We start from the raw sequence: 17,560 nt of genomic DNA on the forward strand, positions 1-17,560 counted from the left end.
TTAAGTAAAAAAAATAAATTTACGAAGAATAGTATATCTTCTTTAAATACTCAAAATCTTTGTCGACTTCTTGCTAAAATACAACTGAGTTAAATATACAGTACGATCACTACTACTCACAGAATCAAATATATTGAAATATATAAATTTAAGAATAATTTCCATATTATTATTTTTTTCTTTAAAATAGATATATAAAGTTTTTTAATTTTTATATATTAAGTTGTAATATCTGTAACAGTTTGGGGCCTTTGCTATAATATTATTAAAAAAAGTTAAATATGGTGCTTCTTCTGTTATAACCAACATCTCAGCCAATTTGACAGGCATCTCCTAGCCATTCAACATTTTATCCCCACCCCATTGACCTTGACCCCTACAATCATGCATGTCTCTTCATTACTTTAGCTAGAAAAAATCAGAGCCATGCTGTTTTGTGTATTTCATAAGATCTCATCCTCATTTTAGATTGCGTACTCTATCACAGAGCCGGTGCTACCCACGCGTTAGAAAGAGATGGCATTATTCTTAGTCCTGTCATAATTGCGCAGCCTTTCGAATAAATAGTGACTTTTTATCTTCTGTGACTGTTCGAGTGATCATACCGTGATATATTGCTATCATATTTAAATATTGCATTCTTAAATACAATTTGATATTATTTCTAATCAATGTTATAACATCTACGCACATGGCACTATATGTATGTCAATGAATTAAAAAAAAAACAACATAAATAATGGAAAATATCACAATAACGACAAATCACATAAAGAATATAATATGTATTCATATATATTTGCTTTTATATTATTTACATAATATAGAGGTTATTATTATACAGTAATGGGGGTATATTGTCAACAACAAATATACATATACCTAAAAGCAGGTACTGTGAAGCGATATATATATATCTATATATATTGTAACAATCAAAATAAATAATTAAAATAAAGATTAATATAAAAACAAACACATCTTTGACAGATACAAATGTTTACATTTGTTAATATAATCTGTATCATCACCTAAAAAAAATGTTAAAAAAAAAAATCTCCAAAGTATATTTTAAGTTGAAACATGATTTAAAATTAATTAAAAATAACATATTTAACTTAACATGATCATATCACGAGACAAAGTAATAAGTCTTAACGTTTAAGATAAAATCATAAGTAACGAAACGGACAACAATATTTAAAGCTATAATTAACACATGTTTATTTTTCTAATCATTCGAACATGTACATCAAATATATAGTTAAAGAGTTCAGAGATAAAAGTAATATAGTGAATTTTTGGCAAAAACTTTTAATTATTTGAGATTATATAACATATCTTATTATAAGGGAGCTGGTGAGGAAAATTCCTCTATGATTCTATCATGGTGATGTTGCAGACATTATTATAATAATAATAAATATTGGACAACATCACATACATACAGCTAAAGCACTTGTGTTATTGAGAATCATAAGTAACGACGGTACCACAAATACCCAGACCCAAGACAACATAGAAAATTAATGAACTTTTTCTACATCGACTCGGCCGGGAATCGAACCCGGGACCTCAGCGTACCCACGAAAACCGGTGTACACACTACTCGACCACGGAGGTCGTCAATATTATTAGTGATATTTAGATGTCACGATAGAGTTGTATTGTTAATTGAAAGCGATTCGAATTAGTATTGTATTATTTTATTATTCCAATCACTAGAGGACAAAACCCAAATAAACGAGTACTAGCAAATTTCATGTACTACGTAAATCTAAGGTTTGTTTATCTTCATACGTAGGACGAAAGCGATTTGCATTGATCTGAATCGCAATCGATACGAAAAATGAGGTAATCACATACCGAAATGCTCGCCAGCTCCCCAACCATCGTCTTATTAAAGATAATATTGACTAGATATTAAAAAAAATTTATTTCGTTATTCTTTCGAATACTATTTTATAATAATTGAAGTTCCTAGTTGGTAGATCTATGGTATAACTTTATTTGTGGTGGTTATCATTGACAAATGAGTATTCCACAAGTATGTTACGTTGACATAAAAATGTATTAATTATAACTTACTTGCTTCGATAACATAATCATAGAAGCCGAATGCGTCTCACCAGAGAGCCAGCTTAATAAGTGGGAGCGGTGTAGTCCACATTGCCTGGAATAAAGAGAGATAATGCTGTTATTCTAAACATTAAACTTAACAACTTTAGATGTTTAATTTTTTTTTTCCTATAAATAAATAAATATTGGACAACATCACATACATTACTCTGATCCCAATGTAAGTAGCTAAAGCACTTGTGTTATGGAAAATCAGAAGTAACGACGGTACCACAAACACCCAGACCCGAAACAACATAGAAAACTAATGAACTTTTTCTACATCGACTCGGCCGTGAATCGAACCCGGAACGAACGAACCCTATAGAAATTCTTGTAGTTCCCTAAAGTGTGAAAAGAGTAGAAATAGCACAATATCGCTTTCGCAATAAAAATATATGTTAAACTACAACGCCTAGCAACATAGACACAATGCAATCTTAAATAAATAGACGAAGCTCAGGTCGGGGCATGAAGACGGAACTATGTGTGCATGTATAGTGGTACTGTACCGGTGTGGGGCTGCGAGAAGGGCGGGTCGCTGTAGGCGGGCTGCGGGTCGGGCGCGCCGGGGTAGGCGGGGAAGGCGCCGGGGCTGCCCGCGCCCTCCACCTCGTAGGCCGGCGCGAAAGCCGCGTCCGCGCCCATGCGGAACCGCTGGAATGCGAAGAACGCGCACGCAACCTGCAAAGTACGAGAATTGAAACATATTATTTATTCATCATTCTCTCAGGCTCCTATCCTATTTTATAGCAATTGAAACAAAAAGGATCAGGCAGACTTGGCAGGATTCGTCAATAGCCATCCTCTTTGTGAATGCTTTTGACTATAAGTTGGTTTTGTGCAATTATAGAGTTACGCAAACGCTATCTAGTAACTAAAAAGAACCTGTTATGTTTTTTGTAATACTAATTTATAAAACTTATCATAATAGTCTATAGAAAAAGACACAACATTTATGGCAATATTCCAATGAAGACGCAGTAAAGATAAAACAACTTAGAATTACATATTCAATTTGCTAATAGGTCTGCTATATATTATGCACTACAAACAGCTCTTGATTGAATTTAATTTTAATTCCAAGTAATTTACGTCATTATTCACGAATCTATTATGAACATCATGGATATAATTCTCGACAAAGATCTCGACCAATAACATGACGCCAATTGAATGGCAAAGTTGTTTATGTGTCTTTACCCCTACTTTAATATACACCAAGTAAGTTGGATTGTTTTAGGCTCCACATAGCCTTTACCAAATTTACTTATACATTTCACATGCCGAGTGGATGGAGCAGGTTTAAATAAAGCTGGTGTATATCCAATCAATCGCAAAAGAGATGATGTATATTAAATTGCGTTTACTTTTACGACCTTATTTAATTATGTATGCCCAGCTGTAAGTAAAAGGATCTTGTTAATAGAAACATTTTAAATTCACATCCACTTACCCAAGCAAATATAGAGAAGAAACAAAAGGCGATGGCGCCTTGCATGTTGTTAGCGGTGCCCACCGGTGGGGTCTCGGTCTTGCCCCAAGCGTTAGACAGATAGCAGAAGCCGACGAAGTACAGGAACGCCCAGAATGCTGTAATTAATAACAAGGGAATATATATAATTCATGTAAATATTTTCCCGATTCAGTTGAATTTTTTTATTTGTGGTCGAATTGATCTCCTCAGTATCGACCAAACATTAACGTAACGTAATATCTTTCGAATTTTAATACCCTAGGAAATATAATTTTAAGCAATATATTTTAGTAAAAGTTACTACTTATGTAGTATCTCAAACTATAAAAAAATATGAGATAGTATTCTACCGATAAAAAATATATTTCTCGTAATTAAATTTGTCCATTTTATTATAGTTCGAGTTTTTCTTATTATAACATATGTAGGCAAATGGGCTACCTGATGATAAGAAGACATATACACAGACATAGGCATTGACGCCATCACTTATGTACATCGCCTACGTCCTACCAACCTTGGAATCTAAGATGTTACGACCCATGTGGCTGTAGTTACACTGGCATTTAATCCCTTAATCCCGAACACAGCATTAAGTATTTTTGTGGTAGAATGTTTAACAAGTATCTAGCAAAAATGAGTTGCACTAAGACCGACCACCGAGTATTTTATATATAGAATAAAATAAAGTCGCTCCCCGTTATCTGTACGCTTAGAACTTTTAAACTACGAAACGGATTTTATTGCGGTTTTCATCAATAAACAGAGTGATTCAAGAGGAAGTTTTATATAAATATAATACAAGCATACTCTAATAGAGAAAAGCTGAAGATTTCAACAATTCTAGCCGGAAAAAAACAAGGATTTTTCTTTTTATGTTTGTTCTTCTATTTAAAAATGTATAGCATTTTCAGACCCTTATTGTACCGATGTTAAGCCGAGACGGGTAGCTAGTTCCTACATATTTTGATGTAAACTACAAACGAACTCATCAATCGATGTGTGGATGCTTCTAAACACTGGTTTTTGGAACACCCGATTGGAACGAAGTTGCTTTCGATATACATTATGTATTAAATAACAGACACAATGAAATAAACTAAGAACGTTAGAGAATAATTAAAAAAATAAAAATAATGAATTAAAACCATAACAAAAATGAATTTTAAATGAAACCGTATATAAAATTTTATTACAATAAAATATACCTTAAAAACCTTTTCTGGGATCCTGTTTGAAAACAGAAAAACATAAACATTGTCTCACGAAGGAGTTGCTAATCCTGTGTAATCGGGTTATATAAGTTTATGGTCGTTCAACGTGTACATACGTCTAATCTGTATCAGAAAATTCTTTTCAAGTCAAAAATATATTGAGAATCGACATTCAATCATTTGTTTCTGTATGTTTACATCTTACCGAATCTTCAGGAACCATTTTATAAATATGAGGAATAACCATCTTATGCAGAGAAAAAATCGTATGAGATAATAATCTAGAGTACATCTGTGGTTGCAGATACACTTGGGATAGAATGAGGGACCTGAGTGCGTTGTGTTTGCACTAGTGTCGATTACCAGTAGCCGCCGCCGTCGAAATGGGTCAGGCGGACATCATCATATTATTGGTGTACAATTTTAATTTTGTAGCGTAAATACAATTTTAGTCGGTTCGTAGGGCTTTGTAAAAGTCACTCTGGATAAGTACCATCCGCTATTTGGCGGTCGAATAGTCCGGTTCCGGTTTGAAGCACGAGTGATCCAGTGTAACTACAGGCACAAGATCCCAAGGTTAGTAGTTCATTGACTATATAAAGGATTATCAACGCCTGGTGGATTCTTTGTCAGAGTGTCTACCTCTTTAAAATACAAAGAACTACCACTAAAAACCTTTTTTGTAAGAAGTCTTAAAAAATCAGCCTAAAATATTAATAACATAATGTACAGACTCATACATGATCGCATACACTTGTTACTCGTCTCTATGTGTATAATAAAGCTTTGTATTTAATCGTAAAATAAACGCTGTAGGCAACCCAGATTTTCTAGTGGATAAAACGTTTTAAGTGGGTCACGGCCATGACACGGTATTAGTTTTCAATGATTTCAAAGGACTTATCAGCGCTGTTGTTGAGTATATAATCAGAAAAAAAACGGTAGATGTTAATAAAGGTACTTTGTGTTAAAATAGGCAATGGATAACATAGCATTCAAGTCAATTGTAAAAAATACATTGGTAAAGAAGGCATATTATTCGATACAAGATTATATTGATGATAAAAAAGCGTGGAATTAATGCTTGTAGACTTCCGGGCAGGAGACATAACATACATATATAATTGTATTTAACTAACATGACTGTATTTTTAGATATTGAAAAAGAGTAACGACTGAGTTTCTTGCCGGTTCTTCTCGGTAGAATCTACATTCCGAACCGGTGGTAGCTTTACTTTAAATAGTTTGTTAAATGACGATTCAAAAGTGCACTTGAATAAAGTATATTTTAATTTTGATAATATTGAAAGGTCAGTTCATTTTGGTTGATTTTGGTAACCGTAATATATTAGAACAATACTATTGTACCCATCGAAGTATTGACTCATTTATTATCTCATCTACACAATAACAATACAATACATTATATTATTATCATTTTGTCTGTATTCATGTGTGATTAGCGATTTCATTTTATTATTTTCTACGAGGAATCTTAATTTATTTTAACTTATTTATTAATTTTTTCTCGCATTTTTCCACCATATATATAAAAGGCGCGGGTCATGCCTTCACGTGCTTTTTGGGGTACGGCATCTTGCAAGGAACTTTTCTTAGTTGGATCATAGTAAATATCAAAATATATTAATTTTTATTGTTTGAAAGAAACAAAGCACCGGAATTTTATTTCGTCATAAATTTAATGTATTATTAATAGCTATATAGAAGGTTTAGAAAAATTACGAAATACACATTTATGTGGTGAGCACCGTGATAAAAACGTCGAACAAATTATTTGAAAAGCTTTATCGGTTTTTTTATGTTTTTTTTTCAGCCTCGTAATGGAAGCGTTCGTAATTATCGACACAAAGGCCGCTTTCAACGATCGCGTAATTTAAATAAACGATAGGAATTAAAATTATTTTGTTTCATTTTTAAAATAATGAGTTATGCTTATTTGCAGAGAATTAACCAACCTAACCTTCCCCTCCAGTTAAGTATAAAGCTTGTATTCATTTGTCAAGCGTCATTAATTTATCACTTAACACTTAATGTTTATAATATTTTTTGATTTAATAAAAGGTCTAGTCAGAAATATGAATAGTTTCCAATGATCGAGATGTCGTTTTAATAAAATCATTAGAAAATGCGTCGACTCATAGTTTAGGTAAGTTTCGGTCTAAACTAGGTTAAGTTAGTTATACTAACAACCCGACTTTATTAGGAGAATATTAAGGTAAAAAATCTTATTTCGAGAATACCAAGATATTTTTAGATCAGTACTTCAGTACCGTGTGAAAATTTAGGAAGCCGGTGAGCAATTTCGATCATTTTAGTCCAAATTGTAACAAAATGTGTTAAATATTACCGTCATATATAATGAAAAATCTTAGAAGATCTTGATAAATATATCCTATTATTTCTCTGTTTGAAATTAATATCTATTAAATATTACTAGTAGATAATCATCATTCGTCATCTTAATCGTATCAGCAGAATAGTCGTAAAAACGTAATTAAACGTATTTATACCGTTAAGATTAAACAACGGTGTAATATTTTTGTAACAATATAACAAAATAGGCAATTAAAGCCACGGAAAGCGGAGTACGTACGGACGTTAAAGATCCGTGACCCCCATAAAATCAATCGCTGTAGAACGAACGATCCAAGCTAATGTCAAATAATATGACCTGATACTTAATGGTTTTATTACATCGTAGCATTTTATACCAGCGTTTATCAATTCCTTGAACTCGAGAGAATGGAATACATACACGTATAATAAAATTGCAACGAGCCAATTTATATTTTAGATTAAATCTTTCAAAGATTAACGTTGGGAGATCTTTTGAGTACGAGAAAGAGGACTTCATTAATTGGACGCTAATGAGATTCGGAGCGTTTATTTCTTCCATTACCTTACGCACACGTTCGGCATAAGGCCCCGAGGCCTTATAGGGACCTCGTAATGGCAAAACCCAGTGTCGTTTGTAATTTCTTTGAGATTTATAAAAGGTTCATAAAAACCTGCATAGATTAATAGCTTTAAGGTCTGAAGCGCGGAATGTTATTTTTGGTAAAGCAAAATTCTTAATTAACTTCATTCGAATCTATACTAAAATTATAAATGCGAAAGTAACTGTCTGTCTGTCAGTGAATTTGACGGAATTTTGGATGAACTCCAAGGGAGGACATAGGTCTGTATGTTATGCGTGTAGACAGTCATACACACGTAACCCTATGTGTTACGTGTGTATGACTGTGGGCTATATGCCACTTTGGGCTATAGGCCTCATGGGCTGGTTCATGAGACAATTAGTATGTTATATATTTTGTTGACACGTAGCTTAGTATGTCTACGTAGTCGGAAATGAATTAATAAACATTTTTTTATGTGTACAGTCAGTGTAGTTCAAGTTTTAGTTTAAAATTACACTGGGTTTCGAATTACAAAGTCGGGATCTAATTAAATTTTCTTTTGAATTCGACTTCTCTTTGGAGTCTCATTGTCTAGTGTATAAACCATGTCTTTACGTCGCGCTTCCATTGAAACTTAAATCGAGCAAACGTTGTTTGTAGAAAATGTTATGTACTTTATTTGATTTACTATTTTGTACTTTATTCTTTTTTCAAACGTCAGAATAAAATCAAATTCCTTATTCGAGAAATTAGTAAACAAAGGTTTTCAATGGTTGTTACACTTCCAATGTATGGGCGAAAGTAAACATCTACCATAAGGCGATCTATTCTTACGATAAAAACAACTGAAACCTATATTTCAATTTAAAGTTTAAATATCTGCGAAAAATATGTATTGTTGTTTTTACGATAAAAGTGAATAAATGAATGCACGTAGTATCAAGAAATTCTTTTATTGCAGTCCGTTAAAAATATACAAAAAAATATCTACTATAAAGTCTGCTTTCATGAATTTCGTGAATATTTCCGAACTATTGATTATAATGACCGAGACGGGCCGGAAATAGGCCTACATCGCTAAAGATTAAAAGAATTAGTTCGGAGTTTAAATGTAAAGCAAAAATGAAAACTACAATGTTTTCTCATTTAATTGGTTTTACAGTTTCAAAATATTACAAAACGTTAAAATGGCGCCCATTCTGTTTTAGGGAATTGGAAATTAACTGCTTCGTTATCTTGTACATACCTAAAGCGCAAGTATCGGCGTCATTTTAAAGCTCGGATTTGACAAATTTTTTTTTTTTGCTTACCTAGCCGAACGTCCAGAAGAGCCACATAATTATAAGTGGTCACCACTGCCATTATTTTGTTTGCATAAGGTAACTACGCTTATTTTATTTCATCACATACTAAAAACAAACATTCCACTACACAATACGTCTTCAAATACCCATTATTGTTTAGGAATTAGCATCTACTAGAAATAAACGTATTTACGTAATATTATTCCGTATAATGTTACAACTAAGCGCGTGAAAACGAAATGAAATGAATAAATGAATAAAAACTACAACTATGTATCCTTATTCATTTCTATGGACAGTAAATACAATTTTATTTTATTAAAATCTATTTACCTAGGTACGAAAAAAAAATAGTCACAATTATATTAAAAAAAACTATCTTGGATTACTAGCAAGTATTTTCTGGAAATTAACGATGTCGCCTGAGATGTTATATAAATCATAGCATACAACAAACTAAAAGCGCGTTCATTTAACTACCTCAAGAATTCACTAAATCCACTAATACATTAGGAATACAAACAAATTTTGATCTCGGTGGTGACGGCTAGGTATTAAAGCCATAAATTTCAAAGTCCCAGTTTGAGTACCAGGTTGAGAAATTGTAATCTCGCTCAAGAGGAACCTAGAATTTGGAATTCAGCAGTGTTTACATTCCCGTACCTCCAAGAGGACGTAAAGCAGTTGCTCTGACGCCTGAAATCATCGCGGTCGTGTCAGATTGGCAGTCCTCTCGCATTATGAAAGTAAGCTATATAAAGAGTGCACAAGCTCTACAATATGTCCTGCGCAGTTGGCTAGTCTCTCTTGAGTACCACGGTGATCGAAATAGGTCAAGAGGAGATCAACATAATAGAAAAGAATTCCTGACCTTGAAATATTAATCTTATCGTGTCTAAAGATATCATAAACTCACCTGAGAATCCCATATCGGCTAAAACGTAATGCTTCCTAGTCTTCACAGACGACATCTGCTCGAAGAGATACTCCCCGGCGATGAAGGCGATTGACGCTACGAAAGCTATAACCGATATACCGACGCCGTAGTTACAGGCGTTCGTATCGTCATTGTACACGCAGTACTCGTAGCCGTCAGCCTTGCTCACATACCAGCCCTTTGCCGATATGCAACCCATTACAATGACGCTGAAGAGCTGCGAAAGAAATTCAAATATATGTACATTGTATACAAAGTTTCTCTCATAATTTGAATAAGACAAGAACTTTGAATAATCTTTTTAAGAAAATTATCAAGAACGAGAAAGGTTGTCGACAAATAATTTTTAATTCATTTTTGTTTTCATGTCATACTGAATCATAAATTTCACTCTTGAATATTGTTTCAATGAGATAAATTGTACCTTGTTTTGTTTTGTTTCTGGATTCTAACAAGAGTATTCTAAATTAAAATTGAGACTTTAATTATTACTAAAATTAGATGTTGATGAGTCCTATTCCGAAATATATCTATGAACACTCCTAAGAGATAAGCAATTTAAATGTGCAATTTCTGATCTACGTCTTTCTTTAAACATGCTGCTGCTATATAGTTCATTATTAAAGTTTTATTTAACACGTGGTTGTTTTTTTACTTAATAAGCACAAATTATGCATTTGAACATTCAGTAGTGCTTGTAATGTTTATTAATAGACATTGTCAGTAATTATATCATCGACATCATCATTTATTTTCATGTTCTTTTGGAAATATTTCAATCAAATACATGGGCAGTGCAGATAAGAATTACACAAAGCTATGTAAGTGTATATACTAGTATGATATAATGAATTAAAGTATCCAAAAATATAATACAAAGAGATTAAATAATTTTTTGTACTACAATGTGAGTATTTCAACTGAAATGGAATTTTGAAAATGTTAAAATAAAATCTTTAATATCAAAATTAATAAGCTGAATTCTATATATATTATAAGGTTTTTAAGTTTTGTTACATAATTTGGTAATATTATAAATTAAGTTGTACACATAAATTTATGCTTTTTTTTTAATTGGTGTAATTTTTTTTAACTGCAATATATCCCATTAAAGTTTTTATCAAAACTGCTCTCTTTTATCTATGAAAAATTTATGATAGTTAATCTATATATATATATATAACAAGGGAGTGGTACAAGTGAATCTGCTATAATAACTATATGTTAAGAAGTGATCCCCTGTTGACCTATTGATGGAATTGTATTGATTCTGTAATATATGTGGTTGGTATATCTAAATTGTTAGGAAAAACGTTATATGTACGTTTACAAGGTCAATCACATGATTGTTGTCAAAGGGTAATGTTAACATATCTGTTCATTTTTATGTACATCAACACGCAAAAAGAATATTTTTAATTTAAATTAGTAGGTTTTTTTTCGAAATAAATAAAGATGAGTCCGTTTAAGATAGCTCAAATTTAATTAAGATATATCTTTAAAGAACTATTCCTATGTCTTGTTACATGACATAATATCAAATGTTACATATATTACTTACCCAACAAACTGCTCGGACTATCACAGGAGGCCGCTGGATAAAAGCTTGAGGATCAAACGCTCCTCCAGCCTTTCCACCACCATAAGCTCCAGCCGTATCCATTTTATCACTTTTCAAAGATACTGTAAGTATTTTAGTGCTGAACCTTACAGCCCATCAATGTCTCTGACCTCACAAACTCCGAATATCTTCCAATATAAGTTATCGATCGCGCAGCTTACCCAGCTCAAATTTGCAAACAGTGACATATACCACAGATAAAATATTTTTTCTACTTATCAAAGAGCCAACATTACAGAGTAAATATAGTATGAAATTATTATTTTAAATAAAATGTAGTCAGTTGTTACCATTATTTTGTATATTATCCTGTTGAACGTATATCTATAAATAGCTGAATATGTATTTTCAGTATAACCAAGGTCGCATAGATTAATATTATCATAGGTGTCAAAGTATAGAACAATAAATAATAGTATCGTATAAATATATGTATGTTTATACATATAAAATAAGATCTAATTAATTCGTTTGAATATCAGTTTTATCAACCATGAGACAGGTTTTTGTAGCCGAAAGAAAAATCTGGCAAGTTTTTCTAGTATATATCTTAAACTGCGCCAGATTTGTACCATATATTTTATATTTTATATACCCTCTAAAAATATAGGCTGTCACACAGAAAGGCTTTGTCAAAACCCGTTAGAGTAAGGTAAATTACAGTATTTTAAAATACATATGAAATAATAAAAAAGGATTAAGGGGTTTTATTTTTAATTAGACATCGTCTATATTAAAAAATATAATATTTTTAGGAAATATACACATAATTGGTTTGAGACCAGATTTATCAGACATCACAGATTTATGTATTTACGCCAATAGGTACTGGGTAACTTGAAGATATGAAATATATTATAAAAGTTATTTTGTCCGGCGACGGCTATTATCATATTGTGCTTGTATTTATCCTCATTACCTTAAATATTTTCGTATTTAAAAAAAAGCGATATTCCACAAGAAACAATACTACTGTTTATTTCTTTTTATTGAATAATAAGTCTTGTCTATTTCATGTTTTAATAAAAGCTATAAACACATTAAGTGGTAAATGTTGCGAGACCAACCTACCAATGATTTAATGAATAATCTTTATTAATTAAATAATCATTATATTATTGCCAATATTTTTTTTATTTGCATTTGATTTTCTTTACCAAGCACTAGGGTGGAAATATTTTTATTTCGCCTTTAAACAATTGAAATCAAAATATATAATTACAGTCTAAAGACATATTTTATTTATTATATTCTGCAGAAACTTTTGCAGTTTTTAGGTTTTTTGAACTAGAAAAAATTAAAACACGGTGTGTAGTCAGCAGCGCAACGAGGTATATTTTAGAAGACAAAATAAAAACACAGAGTATTGGATATTACAAATATTTATTCAAATAAGAACTGAATTATAAAATAAGAGATTTATAAGCTGCTTCCAGTAATAGTTGATTACCATTTAACATTAATCATAAATAACCGTCACTCAACAAAATAATTTTGACTAGTTCATAGACCAAGGATAATGTTAATTTTAAATTAACGATAATAATGACGCAAAATATATGGCTTGATTCAGATTTCATATCTAGCACCGATCTATTCTAGCGACCCTAGCTCATAAAAAATTAAAAAAAAAACAAAAACATACGAGTGACGGTTTCAATAACAGGTAGGTATACAAAAGTTCTAAATATGACGTGTTAGGTATCAAAGGAGACTGTATAGAAACACTGATCTCTATAGATATTTACAATACAAAGCTAAAAATATTTTATAACTTGCTACCTTTAGTTACTAAAATTATTTATTGTTTACTTCATGTTAGCTTGAAAAATCTAGTCATGTGTATAAAAAGGAGTGTTTGCTATATGTTACACGGCTCTAGCAGCCACTTTTATTCTTTATTTAAACAAAATTGTTCACCAGTATTATAATATGGCCACTTCATATCACATTGTTAGTGGACAGTATTAAAATTACGTGTTAGAGATACAGTTATGATTTTTATTAAAATACAAAAGTTTGAGGATTGGTACATCAGTTTTCATATTTATATCTATTGTGGTTTAAGCCACATTTAAACTTTTGTAACAGGCATCAGTGTAAGCAGTTATAACTTTAATGATTCGCATTAAGCGCCAGCGTGGGCACAACAGTCGTTTAATCAACCGACTGTGCCTTAGAGATGTCAAGAAATGTTTGCATATCGCTAGTGACGACACCTTTGGCAAATTGTTGGTCCATTGCCATGCCAAATGCCCTTGGCAATTGCAATTAATGTGGATGAAAAAGAATCAAAGGTTATAAACATGTATGAAATCTATAACTACTTTATACGAAGGGCTATCATACATTCATCGTAATCCCTAAATTTTCACACTATCGCTAGAGCTATCATTTTGTATAAATTCTAACTATTCTATTCTACACAATATTATTAAAGTACTCTACAATTTTATTGTACATGGAAAACTAACTACTGGATATATTTATTCTATGACATAATTTAAGTAAAATGTTATTTACAAAAATAGCCATTCTCATCTGTTTTTGGATCCGACTAAATCTAATTTAAACTATCCCGAGGGAAACGAAAGCACAAGTATTGTAAATTTAAATAAGGAACTATTTATAAAAAGATCAACAGAAATGGAATTAATCGAAATACAAATATTTAAAAAAGTACTAGATAGTACAAATATTTGGAGGTATTTAAGATACTATGAATATTACTTTTTATTGCAATAAAAGAGCATTCTGGCTTGAGTTAAAGTACAATGTCGGCTAAAGTTATTTTGATACTTGGTAGGAATAAGAGAGCAAGGCGGCGGATCAAGGCAGTGTAAGCGCGCTAGTTGAAGACAAACAGCAAAAGGTCATATGTCATATGTCAAATGTCAAAATAACATTCGTTTTTTAAATACCTTATTGGATATTAACATAACCCCTATGTTAGACACATTGTATTACAGTGAGATAAAAGAAGCGAATTTTAAAAGATTTAATATTTAAATCTTCATTATCTCCATCTAAATAGCGATTCGGATATGACACACGAGGTCTTGTAGACTTTGTAAGAAGCATGCTTGGGCGGTTTAAGCTAATCATTAATTTATTTTATGACTGTCAAACCAGAATTATTGCTATTCAGAATTGTCTTACACATGAACAACGATAAAACAACTGTTACAATCGTTTAGTTTTCATAAATAATGTCCATTAATACCCAAAATACACTAGAAAAATTAACATTCACTTCCAATAGTTCGCATCAATGTTGTAGATAGATATCAAGATATTAATCTTTGGAATTTATTCAATCTATTTAAATTAATTTTGTATTCGAGTAGAATGTTTGTGTAGGGGGGATTTTAGGAATCGGCCAAGCCTTGACGTTTCTCTTCTTCTAACATAGCGTCCAACTCGTCCGTGAGGTTAGCGAGCATGTTGCCGATGTCGTTGAGGACGTCTACGGGTTCCGAACTTTTGTTCTCTTCCTTGTGCTCGGGAAGGGGGTTGGGCTTGTCCGGATTCCTCGGCAGGTTGGCGAGGGGGATCCCCGCCCGGCCGTAGTCGACGGTGTGAGGACGTCCCGCTATCTGGCCCCGATTCTGTTTTATAGTTCCTGCATTTTCATTTGCGAATGGAATGCTATCCGATTCTGTACTCGAACTTGACTGCGGAGGAAAATATTTTGTGAGATTTCTATGTTATGAACAATAGAGTATTGGCATATTGCCGTATTATAATTATTCATAAAATGAAAACTAATATATAATGTTTTTCAAAATATATAATGTTATATGATAAATAGGAAGAAGTCTATTGCCAGCAATATGCTGCTAGCGTCGCCTCACCTTGAAGCTGGCGTCGGAGCCCGTGCGCAGCTTGTCGTCGTCGTAGCGGCGCGGCGGCGAGGAGGGCGCGGGCGGCGGCGGCAGCAGCCCCGTGCTGTCCAGCGACACGCTCAGCGAGTCCGAGCTCGGGTACGCCGGCAGGCTGAGGGGCAGACTCTTTTCCGGATGTATCTCGACTGTGGTCTGCCCGAATCGAGTAAACGGAGCGTACTGTGAGCTCTGTCTCTTCGGGGGCTCCGGCGGTGGTTTCCTGGCGACGTGGGGGCTCGCTCCGTACGCGACGCGTTGCAGTCTCGCCGAGTACGCGATCTCGTCGTACGTGTAGTCTGGAGATTTATCCCTGTACGCCGGTGTCGCTTGGATTTTCGCTACCGGTCGTGGTCTTACTAACCCTCTAGGACGAGGTAGCGTACCACCGCCTTCGTAGGAGCTGTCATTTGTTGGAGTTATATCTCCGTCGTCGTAGGAACGCCGCCATTGACCTCCGTAGTAAAATCCAGCTTCTGGCGAAAATGTGGTATGCGATGCTCTCTCTGAAGGGTCCTCCAGACTCTCAAGTGATTTACCACGCGGATGACGTATCTGAGAAGTTGAGATCTATTAGTCTTTCTCTTGTATTTAAATCAATTTGACGGTTTTTATGTACAGCTTTCAACTTTTCACAATACAAATCACAATCATTAAAATATTATCGTTACATTATCAAACATGCATTAGCATGTACAAATACTATATATAAATACTTATATTTTAATAATAAATTATTATTATTATATTAATTTTATTATAATATCTGCGCTTGTTATTATTCATTATTGAAATATCATGCTCTATAATATTCTTGTTATAATATAAATATACTAATATCTACCGTGCAATCTAAGTAATTCAGCTCCTAAAAGATCAACCTAGGCATAGTAAACACGAAATAAGGGTAACACACATAGAACACGTTCAAAAAGTCAGGTGCACATAAAAGCCGGGTGCCGAGGTGCAATGTCAAACTGACAGCCGTCAGTGTCATACCTGGATGGGGACCAAGTCTGTGCCACATAGGGGCGTTGGTAGGGCGTCAAACTTTAGATCGGGAGGTTTATGGTAACTCCTCGCGTGTCTCTCCCAGGGCTGGTAATGCTCCCTCGGATATAAATCCTTCTAGGTCCAAGTGCGGTTTGTGTTTGGAAAAAGAAAAGAAAACAAAACATTCACATGCTGCTTCGGGCTAGTGGTATGAGGTGGATGCAGCGTTGACGGGTGAAGTGGACAGCTCTGCGACTCATTGTTATAAAATTCTTTGATATAAACAAATGTTAAGACAAAACTTAATGTCTTTGACATTTGTTTTTTTTTTTATACAAAGTCGCAAAGATGTTTGACAGCGACAGTGATGGCGATGGAAAAGAAACTTCTAAACGTCTAAGCGTAAATGAAAATCGAATTTCAGAACGTGTCGGGAAAATTGGAATTTCGATATGTGTCTGATGATCTGAAGCCAATTCGGTCCATATGGACTTTATTTTCCCATAAATAGTCCACGTCTGGCTTTGCAAAGAAAAAAAATTTAGTGCTGGGCTGTTTACACATGGAACTAACATCTAAAGCCCTATACGGCCTGAAGAACGCCTGGTTAACATAACTTTTACTAAAACGCCATATATGTTATTTTAAGCGTCGTTAGTAAAATATATAATTGTTAGATTTATTAATATTTGGTTCTGTTTATTAAAATATAACAAAAGACAATAAAAATTATTAGTGGAAACTTAATCATTGAAAAAGAAAACAGTTTAAAAGATATAAATTATGAATGAAATGAAATTATGAATGATAAAAATTAATATATATGAAAAGTAAATATTTAAATCATAATTTAAAACAGTTTTGTTTTGAAGTGATGCTTCATAGATAACATATTATAAAAAATCAACAAAAAAAAAACTAAACATTGCTCTATGGTCAGATATTTATAGATTAATAATTGTTATGGAAGTGGATGCGAAAACGCCATCGGTTTGAAAATTTATAAAATCCACTTCCATATTAAGAATCGTCTATGGGATTCTATCTAAAACATCACTACAAACAATTAGAAATAAATTGCTACTTGTCTATGC

The 17,560-nt window shown here is 33.0% G+C and overlaps 2 protein-coding genes across 7 annotated transcripts in view; both read right to left on the bottom strand.

Moving 5' to 3' along the window:
* Nucleotides 1-1,847: 1,847 nt before the first annotated feature.
* LOC113394183 (synaptogyrin) lies at nucleotides 1,848-11,785 on the bottom strand. Its single transcript, XM_026631395.2, has 5 exons — nucleotides 11,533-11,785; nucleotides 9,951-10,188; nucleotides 3,575-3,711; nucleotides 2,631-2,802; nucleotides 1,848-2,173 (listed from the first exon to the last, which is right to left on the bottom strand). The coding sequence occupies exons 1-5, from the start codon at nucleotides 11,632-11,634 to the stop codon at nucleotides 2,142-2,144; spliced, it is 681 nt and encodes a 226-aa protein (XP_026487180.1). The 5' UTR covers nucleotides 11,635-11,785; the 3' UTR covers nucleotides 1,848-2,141.
* Nucleotides 11,786-12,958: 1,173 nt separating this feature from the next.
* LOC113394185 (caskin-1) overlaps nucleotides 12,959-17,560 on the bottom strand; it is a 245,275-nt gene continuing 240,673 nt past the window's right edge. For 4 of the 6 annotated variants that reach the window (XM_026631402.2, XM_026631400.2, XM_026631397.2 and 1 more), the window contains 3 exons: nucleotides 16,473-16,601; nucleotides 15,447-16,028; nucleotides 12,959-15,266 (listed from right to left, as the gene is read on the bottom strand). In XM_026631402.2, coding sequence (XP_026487187.1) covers nucleotides 14,961-15,266; nucleotides 15,447-16,028; nucleotides 16,473-16,601 — 1,017 coding nt within the window. In that variant the 3' untranslated portion in view covers nucleotides 12,959-14,960. The remainder of the gene's footprint in view (nucleotides 15,267-15,446; nucleotides 16,029-16,472; nucleotides 16,602-17,560) is intronic. The other 2 variants (XM_026631398.2, XM_026631399.2) reach the window with 2 other exon arrangements.

This window comes from Vanessa tameamea, chromosome 9 (assembly GCF_037043105.1).
Source record: "Vanessa tameamea isolate UH-Manoa-2023 chromosome 9, ilVanTame1 primary haplotype, whole genome shotgun sequence".
In the NCBI taxonomy this organism is placed as follows: Eukaryota; Metazoa; Arthropoda; class Insecta; order Lepidoptera; family Nymphalidae; genus Vanessa; species Vanessa tameamea.

Coding starts and splice junctions, on each gene's coding strand:
- LOC113394183 (XM_026631395.2), bottom strand. CDS start 11,634: ATGGATACGGCTGGAGCTTATGGTGGTGGAAAGGCTGGAGGAGCGTTT. Junction 10,189..11,532: donor TAGTCCGAGCAGTTTGTTGG/GTAAGTAATATA, acceptor TTTCTTTCGCAG/CTCTTCAGCGTCATTGTAAT. Junction 2,174..2,630: donor CTTCTCGCAGCCCCACACCG/GTACAGTACCAC, acceptor TCTTTATTCCAG/GCAATGTGGACTACACCGCT.